The sequence below is a fragment of the Mirounga angustirostris genome, unplaced genomic scaffold (genome assembly GCF_029215605.1).
Source record: "Mirounga angustirostris isolate CCGP_5_RB_7025 unplaced genomic scaffold, mMirAng1.0.hap1 SCAF_17, whole genome shotgun sequence".
Classification (NCBI taxonomy): Eukaryota; Metazoa; Chordata; class Mammalia; order Carnivora; family Phocidae; genus Mirounga; species Mirounga angustirostris.
In genome coordinates this window covers 11,879,769-11,907,223 of record NW_026991725.1, presented here as the reverse complement: position 1 = coordinate 11,907,223, position 27,455 = coordinate 11,879,769, and the positions used below count along the sequence as shown (strand labels likewise).

The 27,455-nt window shown below is 36.8% G+C and overlaps 1 protein-coding gene across 9 annotated transcripts in view; it reads right to left on the bottom strand.

Moving 5' to 3' along the window:
- Window positions 1–27,455, bottom strand: part of BCAS3 (BCAS3 microtubule associated cell migration factor) — a 599,947-nt gene that overhangs the window by 413,907 nt on the left and 158,585 nt on the right. For all 9 annotated transcript variants that reach the window (XM_054510917.2, XM_054510920.2, XM_054510919.2 and 6 more), the window contains one exon: window positions 12,898–13,068. In XM_054510917.2, coding sequence (XP_054366892.1) covers window positions 12,898–13,068 — 171 coding nt within the window. The remainder of the gene's footprint in view (window positions 1–12,897; window positions 13,069–27,455) is intronic.

Below are 27,455 nucleotides of genomic sequence, written 5' to 3'. Positions count from 1 at the left end.
TGTACTTATTTTCTAGGGAGAAGATTTGCTTACCTCTTCACCATAACTGATAGTCATTCCCCAATCATCAGTAAATTTATACACTCAAATCACCCATTTAATACATTTTAATAATGTATAAATTTAATGCTCAGTAAGTTTATACAACTGCATAACCATTACCACATCCTAGATATAGAATTCTTCCTTCACCCAAAAAATGTCTTCATATTAACCCTATGGTAGATCTCTAACCCTAAGCCCCAGGCAAACCCTATGTATATGTTATCTTTTTGCTTTTTCTAAAAATTTTGAAAATTTTTCATATAAATAGAATCAAGCAGGGACACCTAGGTGGCTCAGTCAGTTAATCGTCTGCCTTCGACTCAGGTCATCATCCCAGGGTCCTGGGATCGAGTCCCACATCTGGCTCCTTCCTCAGCGGGGAGCCTGCTTCTCTCTCTGCCTGCCACTCCCCCTGCTTGTGCTCTCTTTCTCTGACAAATAAATAAATGAGATCTTTAAGAAAGTAAGAATCATGCAATTTGCCTTCTATTTTCTTTCACTTATATAATTTTTACAGTCCAACCATGTTGTTTCAGGAATCATACATTTCTTTATATTGCTGAGTTGTATTCCACTGTATGGAGGTATCTCACAACATGTGGGTTCACCCACCAATTCTTGGCAATTTGGATTATTTCTAGTTGATTACTATTATGCATAGTCTGTTATGAGTATCTATGTATACATATTTTTGTGAACGTGTTTTTATTTCTCTTGGGGAGAGACCTAGAATTGAATTTGCTCAGTGATATGATAAACATATGCTGAACTTTTAAAGAAACTAACAGTTTTCCAAAATAGCTACATCATTTTATATTTCCACCAGTAAAGTATGAGGTTTCCAATTTCTCCACATCCTTTCCAACACTTTGTATTGTACTCTTTTTAATTATGGGCAATCTACCAGAGGCAGAAATCAGAATGATGGTCACCAGGGACCGTGGGGACAGGGGGTTGGGGAGTTACAGTATAATGAATCCAGATGATAAAGAAGTTCTAGAATGGAGAACAGTGATGGTTGTATAATATGGTGAATATACTTATGCCACTGAATTGTAAACTTAAAAATAGCTAAATGTCAAATTTTATGTTATGCATATTTTACCACAACTGGCGGGAAAACATGCATTGTAAGTTATTTTTCTAATCTTTCTTTTTAGTTGTTCCGTTGACTTTCTTTTTTTTTAATTATTAACATATATTATTTGTTTCAGGGATACAGATCTGTGATTCATCAGTCTTATACATATTAAGTGAGAAAATTAAGAAAAGGAAAAGAAGTCTTATAGGAGTAGTCTCTGGGAAAGTGTGTTAAACCAAGTTTGTTAAACATACTAAGGGTTTGCTCTGGGATATATGGTATATTCACATAATTGTAGAACCATCACCACAACCAAATCTAGAACATTTTCATCACCAAAAGAAACCCCATAATCATTAACAGTTTCCCCACATTTCCCCATTTCTTCCAAACTCCCAGCCCTGGGCAACTATAATCTATTTTCTCTTTCTATTGATTTGCTTCTTCTGGACATTTCATATAAATGGAATTGTACAACATATACTCTTTTGTGATTGGCTTCTTTCACAAAGCATATTATTTTCAAGACTCATCCACATTGGAACATGCTTTTTATTGCAGAAGAATATCACATTGTATGTATATACCACATTTTATTTATCCATCTACCAATCAGTTGATGTACATTAGGGTTGCTCCTACTTTTTAGCCATTACAAATAATGCTGCTATGAACATTCATGGACATGTATTTTCATTTCTTTTGGGTATATCTGGAAGACAAATTGCTAAGTCATATGGTAACTCTTTTCCAAAGCACCTACACAAATTTACATTCCCACCAACAGCATATGAGGGCTCTCATTTCTGCTTATTGGCCCTTACCACAAACAGAGCTCTCCCAGCTTCTCCCAGCCAACAGCAGGGACCCGTTGGGACCCGTGGATTCTGGGCCCTGTTAGGCTTCAGAATAAAGTGGAGTGCAGGCTAAGATGTGGCCCCTTCTACCTCTGGCCTTCGGGTTTATTTCCCAGTTTGGTGGGGGCAAAGAGGAGGGAAGTGGGAATGGTTGTTTGGGTGTATCCATTGTTCACCCTCCTGATCACATGGCTGACTAGGGGCTGGTAGCTGGCCGCCGCTGTCCAGCATCACAGGAGAATACTATACATGTATCACTGAACTAGGGAAAATTCAAAATTCAAAGTACGGTTTCTACTGAATTTATATCACTTTCACATCATTGTAAAGTTGAAAAATCATTAAGTCAAGATATTTTAAGTCAGGGAAAATTTGTATGTTTTATTTTTTTCTGTGAAATATTTGTCTTTTCCCCATTTCACTATTTTAACTCAATTTTACAAGATTCCCTTTCCTTACATATATTATAACCCTATATATCTTCCTCTCCAACATAATTAGTAGTTAGTACTCTATTTAATGGTACCAATACAGAAGCTGTCTAGTAAAAAGGCACATTAATCTCGGGGCACAGCAAAGCCTCATACCACTGTGTAAGATTCTTTGTATCTTCTCTTTATGAGCTTCACAAATACAACAACCAGATACTTTTGGAAGGATTCTCTCCATTGCATTATCACCTTGCCTAAAACATCAAATTAGTAATAGAAAAGATATCCCAATACAATTGTCCTAAGACATGCACCTTTTACTTGTCCATTAACTAAGCAGGCTGAACTTCTTGGTATATGTAATAACAACTTGACTATATTAAAATTCATCAAAGCACTTTAATTGATACAAGGTGGATAAGCCTTTATCATGTGAGCAAAAAGACAAAACACTTCAGGAGCCATTAAATTATTATGAATAACAGCTGTACCCAGGGAAAGAAATAGCTCAAGTTTATGTCATCATTCTGGAGCATTTTCCTTTGATTAGAGACTTTGCCACACTGCTAACTTCAATTATATAAATGTGTAAAGGCATATTATACCACTTAGCTTATCTTAGCCACAAAAGGCTTTTAAATAAAACAAGTAACACAGATTTAAAAATGGACACGAAGTCAATCAAATCCACTCCTCCTTAATGCAGTTACCACACAATGATCCCGTCAACATAAAATCAAACTAATCAATTTAGCAGTAGAAAGATGGTGAATCAAATTTTATACGATGCCACTGTAAACATGAAAATATCTTTATTAAAGCCTCAATGGACTTAAACAGCAAAAGTGAACATAATGTCAGCTTCAGCTCCTGAGATATATATGGAAAAGGAAAAACATTATAGCTAAGGTCAAATATCAGTTGGAAAGGGCTTGAAGTGATAAATCTATGACAATAACCCCTGAAGTCTTTTTAATACAATCCAGCATAACCTAAAAACAGCCCTGTACTCCAACTGAACTATGTATCAGAGACAAAAATGTCTTCTTGACAAAAAACAGATTCACATTAATAAAAGAAAGGAGGACAGTATTATACTCGGGAAATCTTGTTGCTTTAAAAAATATTTATAATTCTTTCAAAATGCACATAGCAACTTACCATTTATTGAACATCAATTTATTTCCTGCTTTATAATAGAACCTTAAAATCAATTAAAATTTCAGAACGTTATAAGTGGGAATGAAAAGAGATTATGATCTCAACAAATATAGAAAAGATAGCAGTTTTCAGGTTGGGCAACACTTTTTAACTTCTAACTTTTAAAAGCTAACAATTCTGTAACTCTTATTTCCTAATAAACAACTTTACTTGTTTCAAGTGTTAACAATTCCTTTACCAAGGAAAAATGATCTTTTGCAACTCCACAACCTCCAGTTCATTTCCATATTCCAAATCTGAGAATTCCATTTTAAACTTAAAAAAGTTAATAAAGAACGGAGGGGGGGGCGACATTTGATAACATAAGGCCTAATGCTATGCTTTTTAATATAATTAAAGATTTTCTTTTTACATGTTCCTACACTTAAATATAATAAAACAAATTGAGTTACACCTCTATTTCATGAAAAATAATGAGATAACATTTTCTGTTTCTAAATGACCACAAATCTGTCTGTCAACAAATGGTAGATGCTTAACAGACTTCTTAGACTCACCAAACAATGTTGAGGAGGATTGTTACTATGCAGTAAATGTGGGTGGCCTTGGAGGTAAATTAATTAAGAATCAAAGGACAAAAGAAAATATTTTTTACCTTAACACTCATAAAACACTAAGGGTTTAAATATTTAATTCCAATTAAGAAAGAAAATTAACATCTGTCTGTGTCTATCAACTTGAGCTAATTAACACAACTTAAAAAAATGCATTAGTCAACTGAAAAGTTTGCTAGCACGTCTTTTAAAAGAGTTTTAAAAAAGAATACAAGCCTGCACTATAAGATATTTGGTGAACCACAAAGTTAACATAGGAGAGGTAGAGAATGACTATTATTCTGATTTCAAATAAAATATAACAGCTAAATTAAATAACCCAGAATTTCAAAGATTTTTTTTTTATCTTTTCACTGCAGTAGAGTTCACGTGCTTTTGAAAGGCCACTTGATCTTACTACAGGAAACAGTACATGAATAGTGGTCAAAGGTAATCTTTCATCAGATATAGAACCATATATACTGGAAGCAGATTTTCTAAAAAGAACATGCAATATTTAGGGTTAATACTTTTAAGACTCACATAGCTTCTAGACATTATGTTCTGAAAACAGAATTAAATATATGTTATAGATAAAATATTTTTTTAGGATTTTATTTATTCATTTGACAGAGAGAGACAGCAAGAGAGGGAACACAAGCAGGGGGAGTCGGAGAGGGAGAAGCAGACTTCCTGCCGAGCAGGGAGCCCGATGCAGGGCTCGATCCCAGGATCTGGGATCATGACCCGAGCCGAAGGCAGACGCTTAACCGACTGAGCCACCCAGGCACCCCAATAAAATAATTTCTATTTCACAAATGTTGCTCTACTCTTATACTATTCTAATAATCAACTTTAGATTAGATTTTTTGTAGTAACGATCACAAACTATTAGAATTTTGAAATTATCTTCCCTTCAGAAATGTATTTAAAAATTCAAGACTATTGAGACAAACGAAAATAATTTTTATGGGTACATGAGGGGAGAAAACAAAACCCAACAGGTTTCTCACCAGCAAGATTTACATTATGTCACATATTTTTCCATGTTTATAATCACTCCTTCTAAATGTTTCTCCATTATCTGAAGATATAGGATTTGATAATATGCATTACCATGTATGTATCAATCACTTTGCGACTTTGTGAATTTTTTCATACTTATAAATAAATGTGTAATAAAATTTGATATTATTTACATTATTGTCACTTGTAACCATCATAATTCATCAATAATTTGTTCTGTTTTGTTTCTTTTTAATATTTTAAATTAAATTAGATGGTAAGCATGCTCACACTGTATTCTTCTCAATGACAGTGATTTTTCTGCATTGTTTACTAATGTGTCTTTTTTTTTAATCAACATATAATGTATTATTTGGTTCAGGGGTACAGGTCTATGATTCATCAGTCTTACACAATTCACAGCGCTCACCATAGCACATACCCTCACCGACGTCCATCACCCAACCACCCCATCCCTCCCACCGCCCTCCACTCCATCAACCCTCAGTTTGTTTCCTGATTAGTCTGTATAGTTTGTCTCCCTCTCTGGTTTCGTCTTCTTCCATTTTTCCTTCCCTTCTCCTATGATTCTCTGTGTTGTTTCTCGAATTCCTGATATCAATGAGATGTAACTCCTACCATTTCTCTTTCTCTGATTGACTTATTTCGCTTAGCATAATACCCTCTAGTTCCATCCACATCGTTGCAAATGGCAAGATTTCATTTTTTTGATGGCTGCATAATATTCCATTGTATATGTATGTGTGTATATATACACACACAAACATCTTCTTTAACCATTCATCTGTTGATGGACATCTAGCCTCTTCCCTAGGCTATAAACACTGGGGTGCATGTGCCCCTTCGGATCCCTACATTTGTATCTTTGGGGTAAATACCCAGTAGTGCAATTGCTGGGTCATACGGTGGCTCTATTTTCAACTTTTTGAGGAACCTCTATACTGTTTTCCAGAGTGGCACACCAGCTTGCATTCCCACCAACAGTTTAGGAGGGTTCCCCTTTCTCTGCATCCTCACCAATATCTTTCGTTTCCTAACTTGTTAATTTTAGCCATTCTGACTGGTGTGAGGTGGTATCTCATTGAGGTTTTGAATCATATTCCCCTGATGCCGAGTGATGCTGAGCACGTTTTCATGTGTCTGTTGGCCATTTGGATGTCTTCTTTGCAGAAATGTCTGTTCGTGTCTTCTGCCCATTTCTTGATTGGATTATTTGTTCTTTGGGTGTTGAGTTTGATCAGTTCTTTATAGATTTTGGATACTAGCCCTTTATCTGGTATGTCATTTGCAAAAATCTTCTCCCATTCTGTCAGTTGTCTTTTGGTTTTGTTGACTGTTTCCTCTGCTGTGCAAAAGCTTTTTATCTTGATGAAGTCCCAATAGTTTATTTTTGCCCTTGCTTCCCCTGCCTTTGGCGATGTTTCTATGAAGAAGTTGCTGCAGCTGAGGTAGAAGAGGCTGCAGCCTGTGTTCTCCTCAAGGATTTTGATGGATTCCTGTCTCACATTTAGGTCTTTCAACCATTTTGAGTCTTTTTGTGTGTGTGGTGTAAGGAAATGGTCCAGTTTCATTCTTCTAGATGTGGCTGTCCAATTTTCCCAACACCATTTGTTGAAGAGACTGTCTTTTTTCCATTGGACATTCTTCCCTGCTTTGTCCAAGATTGGTTGACCATAGAGTTGAGGGTCCATTTCTGGGCTCTCTATTCTGTTCCATTGATCAATGTGCCTGTTTTTGTGCCAGTACCATACTGTCTTGATGATGACAGCTTTGTAATAGAGCTTGGTGTCTGGAATTCTGATGCCACTGGCTTTGCTTTTCTTTTTCAACATTCCTCTGGCTATTCGGGGTCTTTTCTGGTTCCATACAAATTTTAGGATTATTTGTTCCATTTCTTTGAAAAAAAGTTGATGGTATTTTGTTAGGGATTGCATTAACTGTGTAGATTGCTCTAGGTAGTACAGACATACAATATTTTTTCTTCCAATCCATGAGAATAGAACGTTTTTCCATTTCTTTGTGTCTTTCTCAATTTATTTCATGAGTATTGTATAGTTTTCTGAGTACAGATCCTTTGCCTCTTTGGTTAGATTTATTCCTAGGTATCTTATGGTTTTGGGTGCAATTGTAAATGGGATCGATTTCTTAATTTCTCTTTCTTCTGTCTTGTTGTTGGTGTATAGAAACGCAATTGATTTCTGTGCATTGGTTTTATATCCTGCCACTTTACTGAATTCCTGTATGAGTTCTAGCAGTTCTGGGGTGGAGTCTTTTGGGTTTTCCACATAAAGTATCATATCATCTGCAAAGAGTGAGAGTTTGACTTCTTCTTTGCCGATTCAGATGCCTTTTATTTCTTTTTGTTGTCTGATTGCTGTGGCTAGGACTTCTAGTATTATGTTGAAGAGCAGTGGTGATAGTGGACATCCCTGCCGTGTTCCTGACCTTAGGGGGAAAGCTCTCAGTTTTTCCCCATTGAGTATGATATTCACTGTGGGTTTCTCATAGATGGCTTTTATGATATTGAGGTATGTACCCTCTATCCCTATACTCTAAAGAGTTTTAATCAAGAAAGGATGCTGTATTTTGCAAATGCTTTTTCTGCATCTATTGAGAGGATCATACGGTTCTTGTCCTTTCTTTTATTAATGTATTGTATCACATTGATTTGTGGATACTGAACCAACCTTGCAGCCCAGGAATAAATCCCATTTGGTCATGGTGAATAATCCTTTTAATGTACTATTGGATCCTATTGGCTAGTATTTTGGTGAGAATTTTTGCATCCATGTTCATCAGGGATATTGGTCTGTAGTTCTCCTTTTTGATGGGGTCTTTATCTGGTTTTGGGATCAAGGTAATGCCAGCCTCATACAATGAGTTTGGAAGTTTTCCTTCCATTTCCATTTTTTGGAACAGTTTCAGAAGAATAGGTATTAATTCTTCTTTAAATGGTTGGTAGAATTCCCCTGAGAAGCCATCTGGCCCTGGGCTCTTGTTTGTTGGGAGATTTTTGATTACTGCTTCAAGTTCCTTAGTGGTTAGGGTCTGTTCAGGTTTTCTATTTCTTCCTGGTTCAGTTTTGGTAGTTCATATGTCTCAGGAATGCATCCATTTCTTCCAGATTATCTAATTTGCTGGCATAGAGTTGCTCATAATATGTTCTTATAATTGTTTGTATTTCTTTGGTGTTGGTTGTGATCTCTCCTCTTTCATTCATGATTTTATTTATTTGGGTCCTTTCTCTTTTCTTTTTGATAAGTCTGGCCAAGGGTTTATCAATCTTATTCTTTCAAAGAACCAGCTCCTAGTTTCATTGATCTGTTCTACTGTTCTTTTGGTTTCTGTTTCATTGATTTCTGCTCTGATCTTTATTATTTCTCTTCTTCTGCTGGGTTTAGGCTTTATTTGCTGTTCTTTCTCCAGCTCCTTTAGGTGTAAGGATAGGTTGTGTATTTGAGACCTTTCTTGTTTCTTAAGAAAGGCTTGTATTGCTATATACTTTCCTCTTAGGACTGCCTTTGCTACATCCCAAGGATTTTGAACAGTTGTGTTTTCATTTTCATTTGTTTCCATGAATATTTTTTAAGTCTTCTTTAATTTCCTGGCTTACCCATTCATTCTTTAGTAGGATGTTTTTTAGCCTCCATGTATTTAAGTTCTTCCCGACTTTCCACTTGTGATTGAGTTCTAGTTTCAAAGCACTGTGGTCCGAAAATATGCAGGGAATGATCCCAATCTTTTGGTACCGGTTGAGACCTGATTTGTAACCTAGGATGTGATCTATTCTGGAGAATGTTCCATGGGCACTAGAGAAGAATGTGTATTCTGTTGCTTTGGGATGGAATGTTCTGAATATATCTGTGAAGTCCATCTGGTCCAGTGTGTCATTTAAAGTCTTTATTTCCTTGTTGATCTTTTGCTTAGATGATCTGTCCATTTCAGTGAGGGGGGTGTTAAAGTCTCCTACTATTATTGTATTATTGTCAATGTGTTTCTTTGCTTTTGTTATTAATTGGCTTACATAATTGGCTGCTCCCATGTTAGAGGCATAGATATTTACAATAGATCTTCTTGTTGGATAGATCCTTTAAGTATGACATAGTGTCCTTCCTCATCTCTAATTATAGTCTTTGGTTTAAAATCTAATTTGTCTGATATAAAGATTGCCACCCAGCTTTCTTTTGATGTCCATTAGCATGGTAAATGATTTCCCACCCCCCTCACTTTAAATCTGGAGGTGTCTTTGGGTCTAAAGTGAGTCTCTTGCAGACAGCATATCGAGGGTTCTTGTTTTTTTTATCCAATCCGATACCCTGTGTCTTTTGATTGGGGCATTTAGCCCATTTACATTCAGGGTAACTACTGAAAGATATGAATTTGGTGCCATTGTATTGCCTGTAAGGTGACTGTTACTGTATATTGTCTCTGTTCCTTTCTGGTCTATGTTACTTTTAGGCTCTTTCTTTGCTTAGAGGACCCCTTTCAATATTTCTTGTAGCGCTGGTTTGGTGTTCGCAAATTCTTTCAGTTTTGCTTTGTCCTGCAAGCTTTTTATCTCTCCTTCTATTTTCAATGACAGCCTAGCTGGATACAGTATTCTTGGCTGCATAGTTTTCTCGGTTAGTGCTCTGAATATATCATGCCAGTCCCTTCTGGCCTGCCAGGTCTCTGTGGATAGGTCTGCTGCCAATCTAATATTTCTACAGTTGTAGGTTATAGACCTCTTGTCCTGAGCTGCTTTCAGGATTTTCTCTTTGTCTCTGAGTCTTGTGAGTTTTACTATTAGATGTCAGGGTGTTGACCTATCTTTATTGATTTTGAGAGGGGTTCTCTGTGCCTCCTGGATTTTGATGCTTGCTCCTTCCCCAAATTAGGGAAGTTCTCTGCTATAATTTGCTCCAATATACCTTCTTTCCCTCTCTCTCTTCTTCTTCTGGGATCCCAATTATTCTACTATTGTTTGATCTTATGGTATCACTTATCTCTCAAATTCTGCCCTCGTGATCCAGTAGTTGTTTATTTTTTTCTCAGCTTCTTTATTCTCCATCATTTGGTCCTCTATATCACTAGTTCTCTCTTCTGCCTCATTTATCTTAGCAGTTAGAGCCTGTTTTTTATTGCACCTCATTAATAGCCTTTTTGATTTCAACTTGGTTAGATTTTAGTTCTTTTATTTCTCCAGAAAGGGATTATCTAGTATCTTCTATGCTTTTTTCAAGCCCAGCTAGTATCTTTATAATTGTCATTCTGAACTCTAGTTCCGACATCTTACTAATGTCTGTATTGATTAGGTCCCTGGCAGTCGGTACTGCCTCTTGTTCTTTTTTTTGAGGTGAGTTTTTCCATCTTGTCATTTTGTCCAGAGGAAAATAGATGAATGAGAGAACAAAATGCTAAAAGGGTAACAACGATCCCAGAAAAATATACACTAAACAAATCAGAAGAAACCCGAAACTGGGGAGAAAAGAAAGGGAAAAAAAAAAGAAAGAAAGAAAAATTAATATGATCAGGCCAGTGAATAGAACAGAGCCACACACTAGATTTTGAGTGTACTTTGGTCTGTTAGAAGAAAGTGCCTTTCAAATTTTTAAAGAAAGAAAAACTTACATATATATAAAAATAAGGGTAAATACGATGAAGGGATGGAATATGACTGTAAAGATGAAAATTTAAAAAGATTTTAAAAAAGGAATTGATGGGCGCCTGGGTGGCTCATTTGGTTAAGCATCTGCCTTCGGCTCAGGTCATGATCCCAGAGTCCTGGGATCAAGTCCCACATTGGGCTCCCTGTTCAGCAGGGAGTCTGCTTCTCCCTCTCACCCACCCTCTGTGTTCTCCCTCTCTCTCAAATAATAATGAAATCTTAAACAAATTTTAAAAAGGAATTGATAAGATGTTGGTTGAAAAAGCAAAGAAGAAAAATTCAACTAAAAAAATTTGAAAAAGAAAAAGAAAATTTAAAAGATTAACTTTGAAAGACTAAAGAATCACAGGGAAAAAGCCATGAATTCTATGTGCGCTGGAGTCTTGGCAGTTCTCATTGATTGGTAAACTTGGTCTTGGCTGAACGTTCTTGCTGATCTGGGGGAGGGCCCTGTTGCACTGATTCTCAAATGTCTTTACCTGAGGCAGAATTGCACCGCTCTTGCCAGGGGCCAGGCTAAGTAATCTGCTCGGGTTTGCTCTTTGTAGCTTTCCCTGCAAGATTTCCGTACAGCTTTTGAGGACGAGAGTGAAAATGGCGGCCTCCCAATCTCTGGCCCCAGAGGAGCCAAGAGCTCAGGGCCCCACTCCTCAGTGAGCCCTCAGAGAAAAGCAGTCAATCACTCCTGTCTCCCTGGTCTCTGGCTGCACTCCGTGCTCACCTGGCCTGTGACCAAGCATTTCTATCTCTGGCACCTGACCCCGTTTGGAGTCTCCAAACCCAGCAGATTCCTGCAGTGCTCTCCCACGCCACTCCTCCCGGGGGAGGAAGGGGAGTCTCCCCAGATCTGCACTTGTTGGGTCCCTGCTCAAAGAGTAGTGACCCAACAGTGCCACAGATCACAGTTTATGGCAACCCTGAGCCGAGAGCCCACTCCTCGGCTCCGTCTTTGCAGCTGGCTTCCCCGATCTGATACCTGGGAGCTCTGCCACACTCAGGCACGCCCGGTCTTTCTGTGATCCCCGAGGGTCCTGAGTCCCAGTGAGGGTTCCACCCCCACCCCACCCCCACTTAGCCACTGGAGTGACGTCCCTCAGCAGAGCAGACTTCTAAAAGTTCCAATTTTGTGCTCCGCTGCTCTATCACTGGCCAGTAGCCAGCTGATGGAGGCTCCCTCCCCCCACCATCTATCTTCATGAATATCGCCTCGGATTCACTTCTCCACACGTCCTACCTTCCAGAAAGTGGTCGCTTTTTTGTTCATAGAGTTGCTGCTACTATTTTCTTCGATCTCCTGTTGAATTTGTAGGTGTTCTGAATGGTTTGATAACTATCTAGCTGAATTCCTGGGACCAGAGGAAATTTAGTTCTCCTACTCCTCCTCCATCTTGCTCCTCTAGTCAATAATTTTTTAAATTCCCTCCAAAATGTGGAAGGTCCTATTGACTGCTTCTATGAGCAAGCCTCTACTTTAAAAATCAATTACTAAAGGGTGCCTGGGTGGTTCAGTCGATTAGGCATCTGCCTGCAGCTCAGGTCATGATCTCGGGGTCCTGGGATTGAGCCCTACATCAGGCTCCCTGATCACGGGGGTGTCTGCTTCTCCCGCTCACTTGGCCCCTCCCCCTCAACTCATGTGCTCTCTCTCTCAAATAAATAAATAAAATCTTTTAAAAATCAGTTATTAATCTTCTGATATAGGTTACAACAAGCATCATTTTTTTAAAAATTGTATTATGAACGGAACAGTATAAAGAGATATGTAATTATTTATTTGTGAAACAAATGTTCTGATGAAGAGGTAACAAGAACTCCTTAGAACCTCAATTTTACCCTCAGGTTTGAAACATTAATAATGTTTGAAATAACAGGTTTTAACATGTTACTCATCATTTCTTGAAAAAAGAATTTTAATCTGAAATAACCTCAATTGCTAGAATTCCAAATTAATAATCTCCAAGGCCAAGTGTATTTGGCTGTTCTTGATCACAAATGATATTCTTAGTCACCCCATCCTTTGCAGAAAAAGGACATTACCTGTATCAGAAGTTCTTACCTGGCCCTCTCCAACTGTTTCAGTGTCAATTACTGTGATGATGCCTGGAACCAAAGGACTCCGCCTGGAATTACTATGGAGGGCAACATCGTCTTCGGTCACACCTGAAGGCAGTGTGCCTGTCAGCTGAGTCACCACTTTCCCAACCATTGTCAAGCCAGTTTTCAATGTCTATACAATGAAATGTAAAACATATGACTTCACATCAGTATTTGGATTTTAAACAGAAATATGCATCTCGTTAATTCTCCTACCTTTTAAATTCCTTATTCTCTTACAAGCCTATATATAGCAGTGAACTGTCACAGAAACTCAGTCTGACTTTTCATATGATCTTAAATTTTAGTTAGAAAATCAGTATTAATTTGAGTGAATGCTGTCAGTAGAATCCCCAAAGTCAGCATAGTGAGAATAAAGCCATAAGCAAATAATTTTTTTTAAAGCCATAAGTAAATCATTAAAGAGCTTTGTTTCACATGAGGGAACAATTATATTTTTATTTAAAAAAAATATTTCTTCTCTCCCCTCTTTTTTTTTTTTTTTTAAAGATTTTATTTATTTATTTGACAGAGAGAGACATAGCGAGAGCAGGAACACAAGCAGGGGGAGTGGGAGAGGGAGAAGCAGGCTTCCCGCCGAGCAGGGAGCCCGATGTGGGACTTGATCCCAGGACCCTGGGATCATGACCTGAGCTGAAGGCAGATGCTTAACGACTGAGCCACCCAGGCGCTCCCTCTCCCCTCTTCTTAATGCATATAACAATGGCAAGATTTAATTCTTTCTGATGGCTGAATAATATCCCATTGTGTATATATACCACATCTTCTTTATCCATTCATGAGTCAATGGACATTTGGACTCTTTCCATAATTTGGCTATTGTTGATAGTGCTGCTATAAACACCGGGGTGTGTGTGCCCCCTTCAAATCAAAATTTTTTGTACCCTTTGGGTAAAAACCTAGTAGTGCAATTGCTGGATCATAGGGTAGTTTTATTTTTAACTTTTTGAGGAATCTCCGTACTGTTTTCTACAGTGGTTGTACCAGTTCACATTCCCAACAACAGTCTAAGAGGGTTCGCCTTATTCCACATCTTCACCGACATCTGTTATTATTTTTTGAAATATTATAAATCTAATTTTAAATCTATTTCTTAGCATGAAAAAGCCTTACCAATGGTAGAATGCCATTCCACCAGTGGTAGAATGAAAAAGACTATGCTTCCAAAGTAAATCTATAATATGTTGTTATATAATATTGTGCATCAAGATCAGGCATAGATACCTATTCCTATGCCATAGCCACACATCACAGGTGGGCCAGACAAGAGCCCCACATACTCCCATGTCACAGCCACAGCCCTACCAGAGTAGGTGGGCAGACAGGTGCAGCTCACACAGGAGATACCCCTTGAGCACCTGGCACTGGTGGCTAGGAAGGATAAGTGCTTCTGAGCCCCACGAGCTATCTCCTACAAAGGCCACTCCTTCAAGACTGCTAGAGGTAGCTGATGTGCCTAATACATAGAAACAAACACAGAAAGGCAAAATGAGAAGACAGAGGAGTATGTTCCAAAGAACAAGACAAAAGCTCAGGAAAAGACCTTAATAAAATGAGACAAGCAAGAGAGTTCAAAATAATGGTCATAGAGATGCCCACCAAACTCAGAATGAATGAATGAACACAGTGAAAACTTCAACAAAATGAGAGAAAATATTAAAAAGTATCAAATAGAAATTACAGAGCTGAAAAATATATAAACTTAACTGAAAAATACCCTAGAGGGGTTCAACAGCAGACTAAATGAAACAGATCAGTGAGATAGAAGGCAAAACAATGGAACTCACTCAGACAAAGGAGCAAAAAGAAAAAAGATTTAAAAAATGAAAACCTTCGGAGAATTTCAAGCAGAACAACATTCACATTATAGGGTTCCCAGAGGAGAAGAAAGAAAAGGCCAGAAAAATAATTTTTAAAAAATAATAGCTGAAAATATCCCTAATCTGGGGAAGTAAACAGGCATACGGGGGGAACCCTAGAGAGTTCCAAATAAGACAAACCCAAAGAGATCCACACCAAGATACATTATAATTAAAAGGGTAAAATTAAAGAGAGAATCCTAAAGGCATCAAAAGAAATACATACAAGGAAACCATATAAGACTATCAAGATTTTTCAGCAGAAACTTTACAGGTCAGAACAGAGTGGCATGACATATTCGAAGTGCTAAAAGGAAAAAACTTCCAACCAAGAATTCTCTACCCAGCGATTGAAGGGGAGGATGCCTGGGTGGCTCAGTTGGTTAAGTGACTGCCTTCAGCTCAGGTCATGATCCCAGAGTCCTGGGATCGAGTCCCACATCAGGGTCCCAGCTCAGTGGGGAGCCTGCTTCTCCCTCTGACCCTCTCCCCTCTCATGCTGTTTCTCTCTCTTGCTCTCTCAAATAAATAAATAAATAAAATCTTTAAAAAAAAAAAAAAAAGAATTGAAGGGGAAATAAGAATTTTCCAGATAAGCAAAAACTAAAGGAGTTTATCCTTGCTAAAATGGTCTTACAAGAAATGTTAAAGGTACTTCTTTAAGCTAAAAAGAAATATTTAATATTTCATAACAAGGAAAAATACAAAAGTAAAACTCTCATTGGAAAAGATAAATCTATAGTACAGACAGTGGATCAATCACTTATAAAGCAAGTATGAAGGCTAAAAGAGAATAGTAGTAAAACTAAAACTACAGGGGCGCCTGGGTGGCTCAGTCATTAAGCGTCTGCCTTAGGATCAGGTCATGATCCCAGGGTCCTGGGATCGAGCCCCACATCGGGCTCCCCTGCAGGGAGCCTGTTTTTCCTCTCCCATTCCCCCTGCCTATGTTCCCTCTCTCGCTGTGTCTCTCTGTCAAATAAATAAAATCTTTTAAAAAAATTAAAACTACAATTGGTTAAGGGATGCATAAAATAAATGATGTAAAATATGACATCATTACCCTGATACCAAAACCAGATAAGGACACTATGAGAAAGGGATATTACATGCCAATATCCCTGACAAACAAATATGCAAAAATCCGTAACAAAATATTAGCAAACCAAATTCAAAAACACATTAAAAGGATCATATACCATGATCAAGTAGGATTTATTCCAGAGATGCTAGGATGGTTCAACATCCACAAATCAATGTGGTACACCATTTTAACAAAATGAGGGATAAAAATCTTATGATCATTTCAATAGATGCAGAAAAAACATTTGACAAAATTCAACCTCCATTTATGATAAAAACTTTCTTTTTTCTTTCTTTCTTTTTTTATGATAAAAACTTTCAACAAAGTGGGTATAAAGGGTACATACCTCAACAAAGTAAAGGCCCTGTATGATAAACTCATAACTAGTATCATACTTAATAGTGAAAAACTGAAAGCTTGTCCTTTAAAATTGGGAACAAGATCAGAATTCCACTTTCTCCACTGTTATTCAACACAGCATTGGAGGTCCCAACCACACCAATCAGGCAAGAAAAAGAAAAAAAAGGCATCCAAATCAGAAAAAGAAGTGGTAAAATCATCACTATTTGCAGATACACAGAAAACCTCCATCAAAAAACTGTTAGAACTAATAAACAAATTCAGTAAAGTTGCAGAATACAGAAATATACAGAAATCTGTGGCGTTTCTATACACTAATAACAAACTATCAGAAGAAGAAATTAAGAAAGCAATGGCATTCACAACAGCATCAAAAAGAATAAAATACCTAGGAATGAATTTAACCAGGGAGGTGAAAGCCACATACACTGATGAAACAAACTGAAGAAGAAACAAATAAATGGAAAGACAGTCCATGTTCATGGATTGGAAGAATTTACACTGTTTAAATGTCCATACTACCCAACGCAATCTACAGATTCAATGCAATCCCTACCAAAATTCCAGTGGCATTTTTCACAGAACTAGAACAAATAATTCTAAAATTTGAATGGAACCATAAAAGACCCAGAATAGCCAAAGCAAACTTGAGAAAGAACAAAGCTAAAGGTATCATGGTCCCTTATTTCAAACTATACTACAAACCTATAGTAATCAAGACAGTATGATACTGGCATAAAAAACACACACATATCCATGGAACAAAATCAATAGCTGAGAAATAACTCCCCAAGTATACAATTAATTTATAACAAGGAGGCCAAAAACATACACAGTGGAGAAAGGGCAGTCTCTTCAATAAATGGTTCTGGGAAAACTGGACAGTTATGCAATGGAATGAAACTAGACTTACAGATGTATTTGTGGACCTGACTCCAAAAGCAAGGGAAACAAAAGCAAAAATAAACAAATGGGACTCTATCAAACTGAAAAACTTCTGCACAGCACAGGAAACCATCATCAAAATGAAAAGGTTTAATGGAAGAAGACATTTGCAAATCATGTATCTGATACAAAACCAAAATACATAAAGAATTCATACAACTCAGCAACAACAATAACAACAAAAAAATAAAATAAAAAAATGAGCAGAGGATCTGAACAGACATTTTTCCAAAGAAGATACAGAGATGGTCAAAAGACATGAAAAGATGTTCAACATCACTAATCAGCAGGGAAATGCAAATCAAAACCATGATGAGTTATCACTTCACACCTGTTAGAATGACTATTATAAAAAAAAAAATAAGACAAATAGCAAGTGCTGGAGAGGATGTGGAGAAAAAAGAACGCTTGTTAGCTGTCGGTAGGAATGTAAACTGGTGCAGTCAGTACGGAAAACAGTATGGAGATTCCTCAAAAAGTTAAGAATAGATCCACCATATGACCCAGGTATTCTACTTCTGGGTATTTACTCAAAGAACAGGAAAACACAAATTCAAAAAGATATATACACCCCTATGTTCACTGCAGCATTATTTACAATAGCCAAGATATGGAAACAACCTAAGTGTCCACTGATAGATGAATGGATAAAGAGAATGTGTTATATATATAATATATATAATATATATATTATATATATAACAGAATACTACTTAGCTACACAGAATGAAATACTGCCATTTGTGACAACATGGATGGACCTTGAGGTTATTGGGCAAGGGAGATAAGTCAGATAGAGAAAGACAAATACCATTTGATTTCATTTATATATGGAATCTAAAAAAACAAACAAAAGAATATAAAAAAGATTCACAGAGAATGGATTGATGGTTACCAGACAGGAAGGTGACTGGGAGGTGGGCAAATGGGTGAAGGAAGTCAATTTGATGGTGATGAATGGTGACTAGACTTTTGGTGGTAATCATTTTGTAGTACATACAGATGTCAAATTATAATGTACACATAAAATGTATATGTTATGTACCAATTTTACCTCAATTAAAAAAAAAAAGATTTGGCATGTGGAAATACAGTCTCCATCCAAGATACCAATCACTAGATGAATAAAACATCACAAAAGATTAGCTAAGAAGGTTCTTTTTTCTCTGGTAACAGAAAACAATTCAATGTAATGCTTCTAATATACTATTTCAATTAAAGACAACTTAAGATGTTTTATAATTACATTTTAGTTCCATTTCATTCGAAGGATAAAGACAAAACTAACTCCTGTGAGTTTTTTCTTTTATGTGAATCTTATCTGATTACTGCTATTTGCATTAACAAACAATAATGTTAAAGTAATGGGTTTTTGTGGGGTTTTGTCCCACAAAGAGAAAAAAACTAAAAGAAAGAGAAAAGCACGTAATTCATAAATACCTAAAAAAGATTTAACCAGGAGAGTGAAAAGAAGTAATCTAGATTACATGGACATATCAAAAATTATGTAGAATACACACATTCAGAAATAATTTTTTTCCAATTCTCAAATTGTGAGAAAAATTTTTATTAAAATACTGCAAACTAATCTTTAATGAAATGACTCTCTTTTCAGAATAATCATGGAGAATATGCTCACCTATATTCTGGCATATGCTATAACTAAATTTTAAAATGAAAATTATTATAGACACGTTATTGTCTATAATATTATAGACATGTTATTGTCTATAAAACATATGAAAATACTGTTTCATAAAAGATAGGCAAAGAAGGGACAGGCCTAAATGTGATTTAAGCAACAATCAGATTGGAATTAATAAGGAAATGTATTTTCCAAGGAAATTTTCCATTAAAACACCATATAACTAACACTAGCAATATATGTATTATTTTACTGTAGTATGTCCCGTGGAATCTTTACTGTGAACTTGTCAAGGATCTTAACATAAATGATCTCTACAGATTTCTTCGAACACCTCAGGTTTATAGAAGAGAAAATTGAGGCTACAGAAGTTAAGTAAAACAGCAGCTCAAACAGCTAGCCAATGACAAAGCCAGAATTCAATCAATTCAATTCAATTAGACTGTCTATCTCCAAAGCCTGATTTCAACCACCATCCAGTATTGCCTTGTATTCTATTCCTGTTACTACTTGTGATCTCACACTTCATGAATTCAGAACACAGATGTAGATGGGGCGGGGGGAGGGGAGGGGGATAGGGAAAAATGAAGACTATAATAGTGTGTCCTAATAAATACTTAAATAAAATGACCATCAAAGCCATTTGCTGAACTCAAGCAAAAAGATATAACTTACTGCTGACTGAAACCATGAAAAAGCCACAAATCAATTGTAATTCTTCTGTTTAGCGCTAAAAACTCAAACTGCAGTGATTATAAAACACATTAGCATTCCTCAGTTAGCAGCCAAACATTTTTTCAATAATTCACAAGCAATGACTTACACAAAGTCTGTTAGAACGTTGTCAAGAAGGTCTCGGAAGGACCAACAAAATCAGGCGCCACTGTGTACTGATGTCAAAGCTGGCTAGGAAGCCTGATTAACCTCTGAGATGCCTCAGCTGCAGTACTCCATCAAAGCTAATGGAGATGCTCCCACTTAAACAGAGCTATCCCTTTGTCAAAGGAATTCGCCCTTCAGGTTTAAAGTCTGGTTGTATATCCTCCCCATTTGCCCTTGAGCCTATTATTTCATGCTTTTATATCAATGAATAGGAATAAAACTAAAAGAACTGGAGCACACAGAAAGTGGGAAGAAGTGTACCAAAGAGACCACAAGATAAAAGGAAAAGTCAATATAAGAGAACTAGGAAAAAAAACTCCAGAAAGGGGGAAAACAGAGTAGTATATTTCACCGTCAAAGGCTCACATCACATGAAGAGTTATTGATAATTCTCACACACATACACCAAGAAAACTTACAACTACCATTTTATTAGTGGACAAAAATCTAAACCCAAAACTTAACAGTCATCAAATCTGCACTTTGTATAGTAAGTGACAAGACAGCACTACCTATCATAGCTCATTAACTTTCAAAATAAGGTATAATGCAGGGGTGAAAGGGGTCCTGGAAGTTTCCTGCATCAGCAAAGACCTTTGCTTCTAGAAGAAATTTGTTTCCATGTTAGAATCAAACACACTGATAAGAACTAGTGTCCAGAAGAAATATATAATGCTATTCAATAATGTTCACATACCATATTTAGATACCTAAATCACCTCAGAGTAATTAGTCTTTTGATTAGATTTTAGCCAAAAGAGCCTGTACATACCTGATGAGTCCCTCGACATACCAAGAAGGATGAAGACCCAGTAAAAATTAGAAATAAAAAAAATCTGATTTGGCCAAAGGGAGAATATTAAATTAGACTGAGTGTCTTCACAGTCTGAGGTAGCTAAAAAGTTTATTATCCTGACAAATCTTAACAAGAGTTATTCACAGAACTAAATTTTATCTTGTAGGAGAGCTGAATGTAAGGCTACACCAACTACGTCAGATAGTCCACCCTGACCAAAAATTCAAATGAGCATGGTACTTATTCTATTCTGTGCAGACAGATTTGCCAAAGGGTCACTAGTCATCTTTAACCTTTCTCATGTCATATCAGTTGTCTTCCCTGTCCATTAGCGCTAATGGTGCTGCTCTCACAAAAGCTGTTAGTTGTCATTAAGAAGTTATCAGATAACCAGGGAAAAAAGGAGGCATTTTTATTAAATCAATTTACCACACTGGCGTTAGAACACATTAAAAGGAATAATCAAATAGGACAGATATATTGTAATTAGGAAATACGGACCAAGATTTTATAAATGTATCAAAATAATGCAATTTGAATTATTTCAGTTTTAAACTTTTCCCCTTAGCACTGCCACAGAGAATTCATCACCATTATATTCTAAAGAAAGCCACATAAATTATTTGGAAAAGCAAAGGGAAAAATCTAAAAATATAAAGATTAATTTTAAGTGCTATTTGAAAATCCAGAAACTATAAAAAAGATTATTTCCTCTAAGGAGACTCAAGTACATACACAATTAATATATTTGTACTTAAAACTATATGGTGAGACAAAAAATAAGAATAAAAATTTAATAATTAATCCTTCTATATAACAAAGCAGTTAATCTCTATGGAGTCATATAAGCAGGTGTCATCAGTGAGAGAAAAATATTAATGATTACTCTGAGAAAAAGTGATTTAACAAGCAAAGTGAATATTTTAAGATTAGTATTTTCTTTTTTTTTTTTAAAGATTTTATGTATTTATTTGACAGAGAGAGACACAGCAAGAGAGGGAATACAAGTAGGGGGAATGGGAGAGGGAGAAGCAGGCCTCCCGTGGAGCAGGGAGCCCGATGTGGGGCTCGATCCCAGGACCCTGGGACCACGACCTGAGCCGAAGGCAGACACCCAATGACTGAGCCACCCAGGTGCCCCTAAGATTAGTATTTTCTTAAGGAGGACATACTACATGGCTTTTTAAACATTTTCATGTTATATCTCAAAAAAATGTATTATCTAGAAATGATAAAAGTGGTAAGAAATATCAAGAAATTTTATTTTCTATTTTCAATAATGGCAGGCTAGGTAAATCAGGTCAACCCTACCAAAGAAAACAAGTAGGGTAACTGGGGAGAATTTTTTTTTCAACTCTGCTTAAAGGTACTAAATATTTAACAAGATAGTAAAGAGTTACTAGATCCAAATCCAAAAGAACAAGAAAATCCAGACATGTGAGCAGGATAGTTAGGCCTAGATGCATCTCATGATTCTAGAGGAGGCTTCTAAGAGACTGAGTGGTGCTTTTGATGGACTTGTGGTAGTAGGTGGTCATGTCCAAGGAAGTCTACCTGGTGACTTTCAAACCTCCATGTTTTTTTTGTTTGTTTGTTTTGTTTTGTTTTAAATATTTATTTATTTTATTATTTTCTTTAAAGATTTTATTTATTTATTTATTTATTTATTAGAAAGCAAGAGAGAGAGAAACAGCATGAGAGGGGAGAGGGTCAGAGGGAGAAGCAGGCTCCCCGCTGAGCTGGGAGCCTGATGTGGGACTCGATCCAGGGACTCCAGGATCATGACCTGAGCCAAAGGCAGTCGCTTAACCAACTGAGCCACCCAGGCGCCCTAAACCTCCATCTTTTTGGCTAAGACACAAAGGAATATACAATAGAAATAAGAGAAAACCTGTAGCAATCAGGATCTCATAGCTATTTCAGGTGAGCTTTATTTAAATAATTTAATTAACTCAATCCCTGAAATTGGAATTAGAGGATCCAAGACTGATAGTGCTGCCAAACTCTGGTATCTCAAACTCAAAACTGTTTCTAGGTTCACAACATCAAAAACTAAGGTAACTAACATAAAAATTTAAAAATTAAATTAAATTAAAAAAAAATCTGGCAAACAAGGAGTCAAGACATCATTAGTGACAACCAGCAAAAATAACAAACAATAAAAATACCCCCAAAAGAAGCCAGACACTGGAGTTATCAGAAACAGACTTTAAAATAACCGTGCTTAGTACATTTAAAGAGTTTGGTACTTTGAGATAAAACTGAATTCTAGAGAACCAAAAACTATCACTATTTACTAAAAGATTTTATCAATGTATATATGTTTGATTTTATCAAGCCCAAAAAGTATATATATTAAGATAATCATATAATTGTTCTCCTTTTATTCTGTTCATGTAGCAAATTATATTCATTAATTTTGAGTAATAAGGCAGCCTGTATTGGAATTATCCCACTGGATTGTGACATTATCCTTACAATACATGTTTAATTTTTTTCTGCTAATATTTTGCTTAGGATTTTTCATATTCATGAGTAAGAGAGGACTATAGTTTTCCTTTTTCATAATGCTCTTGTCAAGTTTCAGTATCAAAGTGATCCTGCATCATAAAACAAGATTAGGCACTATTTGACTCTTTTATTCTATGGAGGAGTCTTTGTAATACTGCCATTGTTCACTCTTAAATGTGAGCATTCTCTGGAGAAGGTTTCTAGGTCTGAAGATCTTTGGTGAGATTGTTCTTTTCTTAGTAAACTTTTTTATTCCCTTATACAGAAAAGTACAGGAATTATAAGTGTATATCATGATGAATTTTCACAAGTGAATATGCTAATAGAAGTATAATACATAATGTAATAGTAACAAAGACAAAAAATATATTTATAATTACACTACTTAATTAGAGAAGTCATTTTGATGTACTTATCATGGAAAACTGCAACTACTTTATACCTCAGAAGGCTAATTTACCCACAAAGTTTCTTATATCTAATAACTTATTAGGAGAAATTATCATTTGGGAGGTAAAATCATCTCAACTTTCCAATCTTTCCAATATATAATATCCACATCTTGGAAGTGAAACGAAGGATCATTCTATTTCTGGGAAAATAACTAAATACTAAACACTAATACTAAATACCAAAATAATTTAATATTTTTAAAAGAAATCTCAAAATATTCATGGTAATGCAAGAGTCCATAAGTACATAAACATTATATAAGAAAAATGTTTTCAAAAATATTTCATGGCATGGGGCGCCTGGGTGGCTCAGTCAGTTAAGCAACTGCCTTCGACTCAGGTCTTGATCCCAGGTCCTGGGATTGAGCCCCAGACCGGGCTCCCTGCTCATCGGGGAGTCTGTTTCTCCCTCTCCCTCTGCCCCTCCCCTTGCTCCTGCTCTCTCTCTCTCTCTCTCAGATAAATAAAATCTTTAAAAAATATTTCATATAAGTTACACATAAGATAAAAAAAAAAAAGCAGTATGTAGGGGCACCTGGGTAGTGCAGTCAATTAAGCATCCGACTCTTGGTTTAGGGTCAGGTCATGATCTTAGGGTCATGGGATCGAGCCCCACCTCAGGCTCTGCACTCAGCATGGCATCTGCTTGAGACTCTCTCCCTCTCCTTCTGTCCTTCCCCCCCTCAAATAAATAAATAAATCTTAAAAAAAAAAAAAAAGAGGTGTATAATATATGACTGGATTTAACTATCCAGTAAGTCCAAAAAGACTATCAAGAAATAGGTGACTTTTGGGCGCCTGGGTGGCTCAGTTGGTTAAGCGACTGCCTTCGGCTCGGGTCATGATCCTGGAGTCCCAGGATCGAGTCCCAGATCAGGCTCCCTGCTCAGCAGGGAGTCTGCTTCTCCCTCTGACCCTCCTCCCTCTCATGCTCTCTGTCTCTCATTGTCTCTCTCGCAAATAAAGTCTTAAAAAAAAAAAGAAATAGGTGACTTTACAGCAGAAGAATGAAACTGGACCATTTCCTTACACCACACACAAAAATAGACTCAAAATGGATGAAAGACCTAAATGTGAGACAGCAGTCCATCAAAATCCTAGAGGAGAACACAGGCAGCAACCTCTTCGACCTCAGCCGCAGCAACTTCTTCTTAGAAACATCACCAAAGGCAAGGGAAGCAAGAGCAAAAATAAACTATTGGGACTTCATCAAGATAAAAAGCTTTTGCACAGCAAAGGAAACAGTCAACAAAACCAAAAGACGACAGAATGGGAGAAGATTTTTGCAAATGACGTATCAGATAAAGGGCTAGTATCCAAAATCTATAAAGAACTGATCAAACTCAACACCCAAAGATCAAATAAGCCAATCAAGAAATGGGCAGAAGACACAAACAGACATTTCTGCAAAGAAGACATCCAAATGGCCAACAGACACATGAAAATGTGCTCAACATCGCTTGGCATCAGGGAAATACGAATCAAAACCTCAATGAGATACCACCTCACACCAGTCAGAATGGCTAAAATTAACAAGTCAGGAAACGACAGATGCTGGTTAGGATGCAGAGAAAGGGGAACCCTCCTAAACTGTTGGTGGGAATGCAAGCTGGTGTGCCACTCTGGAAAACAGTATGGAGGTTCCTCAAAAAGTTGAAAATAGAGCTACTGTATGACCCAGCAATTACACTACTGGGTATTTACCCCAAAGATACACATGTAGTGATCCAAAGGGGTATGTGCACCCCAATGTTTATAGCAACAATGTCTACAATAGCCAAACTATGGAAAGAGCCTAGATGTCCAATCAACAGATGAATGGATAAAGAAGATGTGGTATATATATACAATGGAATATTATGCAACCATCAAAAAAATGAAATCTTGCTATTTGCAACGACATGGATGGAACTAGAGGGTATTATGCTAAGCCAAATAAGTCAAAAAGAGAAAGAGAAGTATCATATGATCTCACTGATATGAGGAATTTGAGAAACAAGACAGAGGACCATAGGGGAAGGGAGGAAAAAATGAAACAAGATGAAACCAGAGAGGGAGACAAATCATAAGAGACTCTTAATCTCAGGAAACAAACTAAGGGTTGCTGGAGTGGAGGGGGGTGGGAGGGATGGAGTGGCTGGGTGATGGACACTGGGGAGGGTATGTGCTATGGTGAGCGCTGTGAATTGTGTAAGACTGATGAATCACAGACCTGTACCTGTGAAACAAATAATACATTATATGTTAAAAAAGAAGAAGAAGAAGAAGAAGAAGAAGAAGAAGAAGAAGAAGGAGAAGGAGAAGGAGAAGGAGAAGGAGAAGGAGAAGGAGAAGGAGAAGGAGAAGGAGGAGAAGGAGAAGAAGATAGTAGAAAGGAAAAATGAAGAGGGGGGATCAGAGTGGGAGACGAACCATGAGAGACTATGGACTCTGAGAAACAAACTGAGGGTTTTAGAGGGGAGGGGGGTGGGGGGATGGGTTAGGCCAGTGATGGGTATTAATGAGGTCACATATTGCATGGAGCACTGGGTGTTATATGCAAACAATGAATCATGGAACACTACATCAAAAACTAATGATGTAATGTATGGTGACTAACATAACATAATAAAATTAAATTAAAAAAAAAAGAAATAGGTGACTTTACAGATGGCTAACAAACACATGGAAAAATGCTCAACATAATTCATCATTAGGGAAATACAAATCAAAACCACAATGAGATACCACCTCACACTGGTCAGAATACCTAAAATTAACAACATAGGAAACAACAGGGTTGGTGAGGATGTGGAGAAAAGGGAACCCTCTTAACACTGTTGATGGGAATGCAAACTGGTGCAGCCACTCTGGAAAACAGTATGGAGGTTCCTCACAAAGTTAAAAATAGAGCTACCCTATGACCTGGCAATTGCACTACTAGGTGTTTACCCAAAGAACACAAAATACTGATTTGAAGGGGCACATGCACCCCAATATTTATAGCAGCATTATCAACAATAGCCAAATTATGAAAAGAGCCCAAAATGTCCATTAACTAATGAATGGATAAAGAAGATGTGGAACAGGGGCACCTGGGTGGCTCAGTTGGTTAAGCGTCTGCCTTCAGCTCAGATCATTATCCCAGGGTCCTGGGATCAAGCCCCACATCGGGCTCCCTGCTCAGTGGGAAGCCTGCTTCTCCCTCTCCCACTCCCCCTGCTTGTGTTCCCTCTCTCACTGTCTCTCTCTCTGTCAAATAAATAAATAAAATCTTTAAAAAAAAAAAAAAGATGTGGAACATATGCACAATGGAATATTACTTCGGCATAAAAAAAGAATGAGTCTTGCCATTTGCAGTGAGGTGGATGGAACTAGAGAAAGAGAGAGTAAAAGAAAGAAAGAAAGAAAGAAAGAAAGAAAGAAAGAAAGAAAGAAAGAAAGAAAGAAAGAAAGAAAGAAAGGAAGGAAGGAAGGAAGGAAGGAAGGAAGAAAAGAAAAGAAAGAAAGGAAGGAAGGAAAGAAAAGAAAGAAAGAAAGAAAGAAAGAAAGAAAGAAAGAAAGAAAGAAAGAAAGAAAGAAAGAAAGAGAAAGAAATGGGTGACTTTTTTTTATGTCCGTGGTTTTATTTTTACTTCATTTTGTAAATTTATAAATAGAAGCATGAATAAGCATTAAAATCAGACAAAAGCAAGTAAACAAAAATTAAATATTAACTACTTTATTCAAGAGTTAATGGCAGAATTTTATCAACTGCTAGAGCTAACAATGAATTTCAGTCAACACCAATTTCATTAGGGACCAACTGCCTCTGGAAATTGATGGGATTAAAGTGTTGTCATCATCGTCATTTTTGAGAGTTTAAATATTCAAGACATGAACTTATCCCTCACAGTTCTCAACACGTGGTGTAGAAAACTGGGGAGTTCACACTTGTTCTTTTCAAAGCATATTAAGTCTAACCTCATTCCAGCATGACCACATTC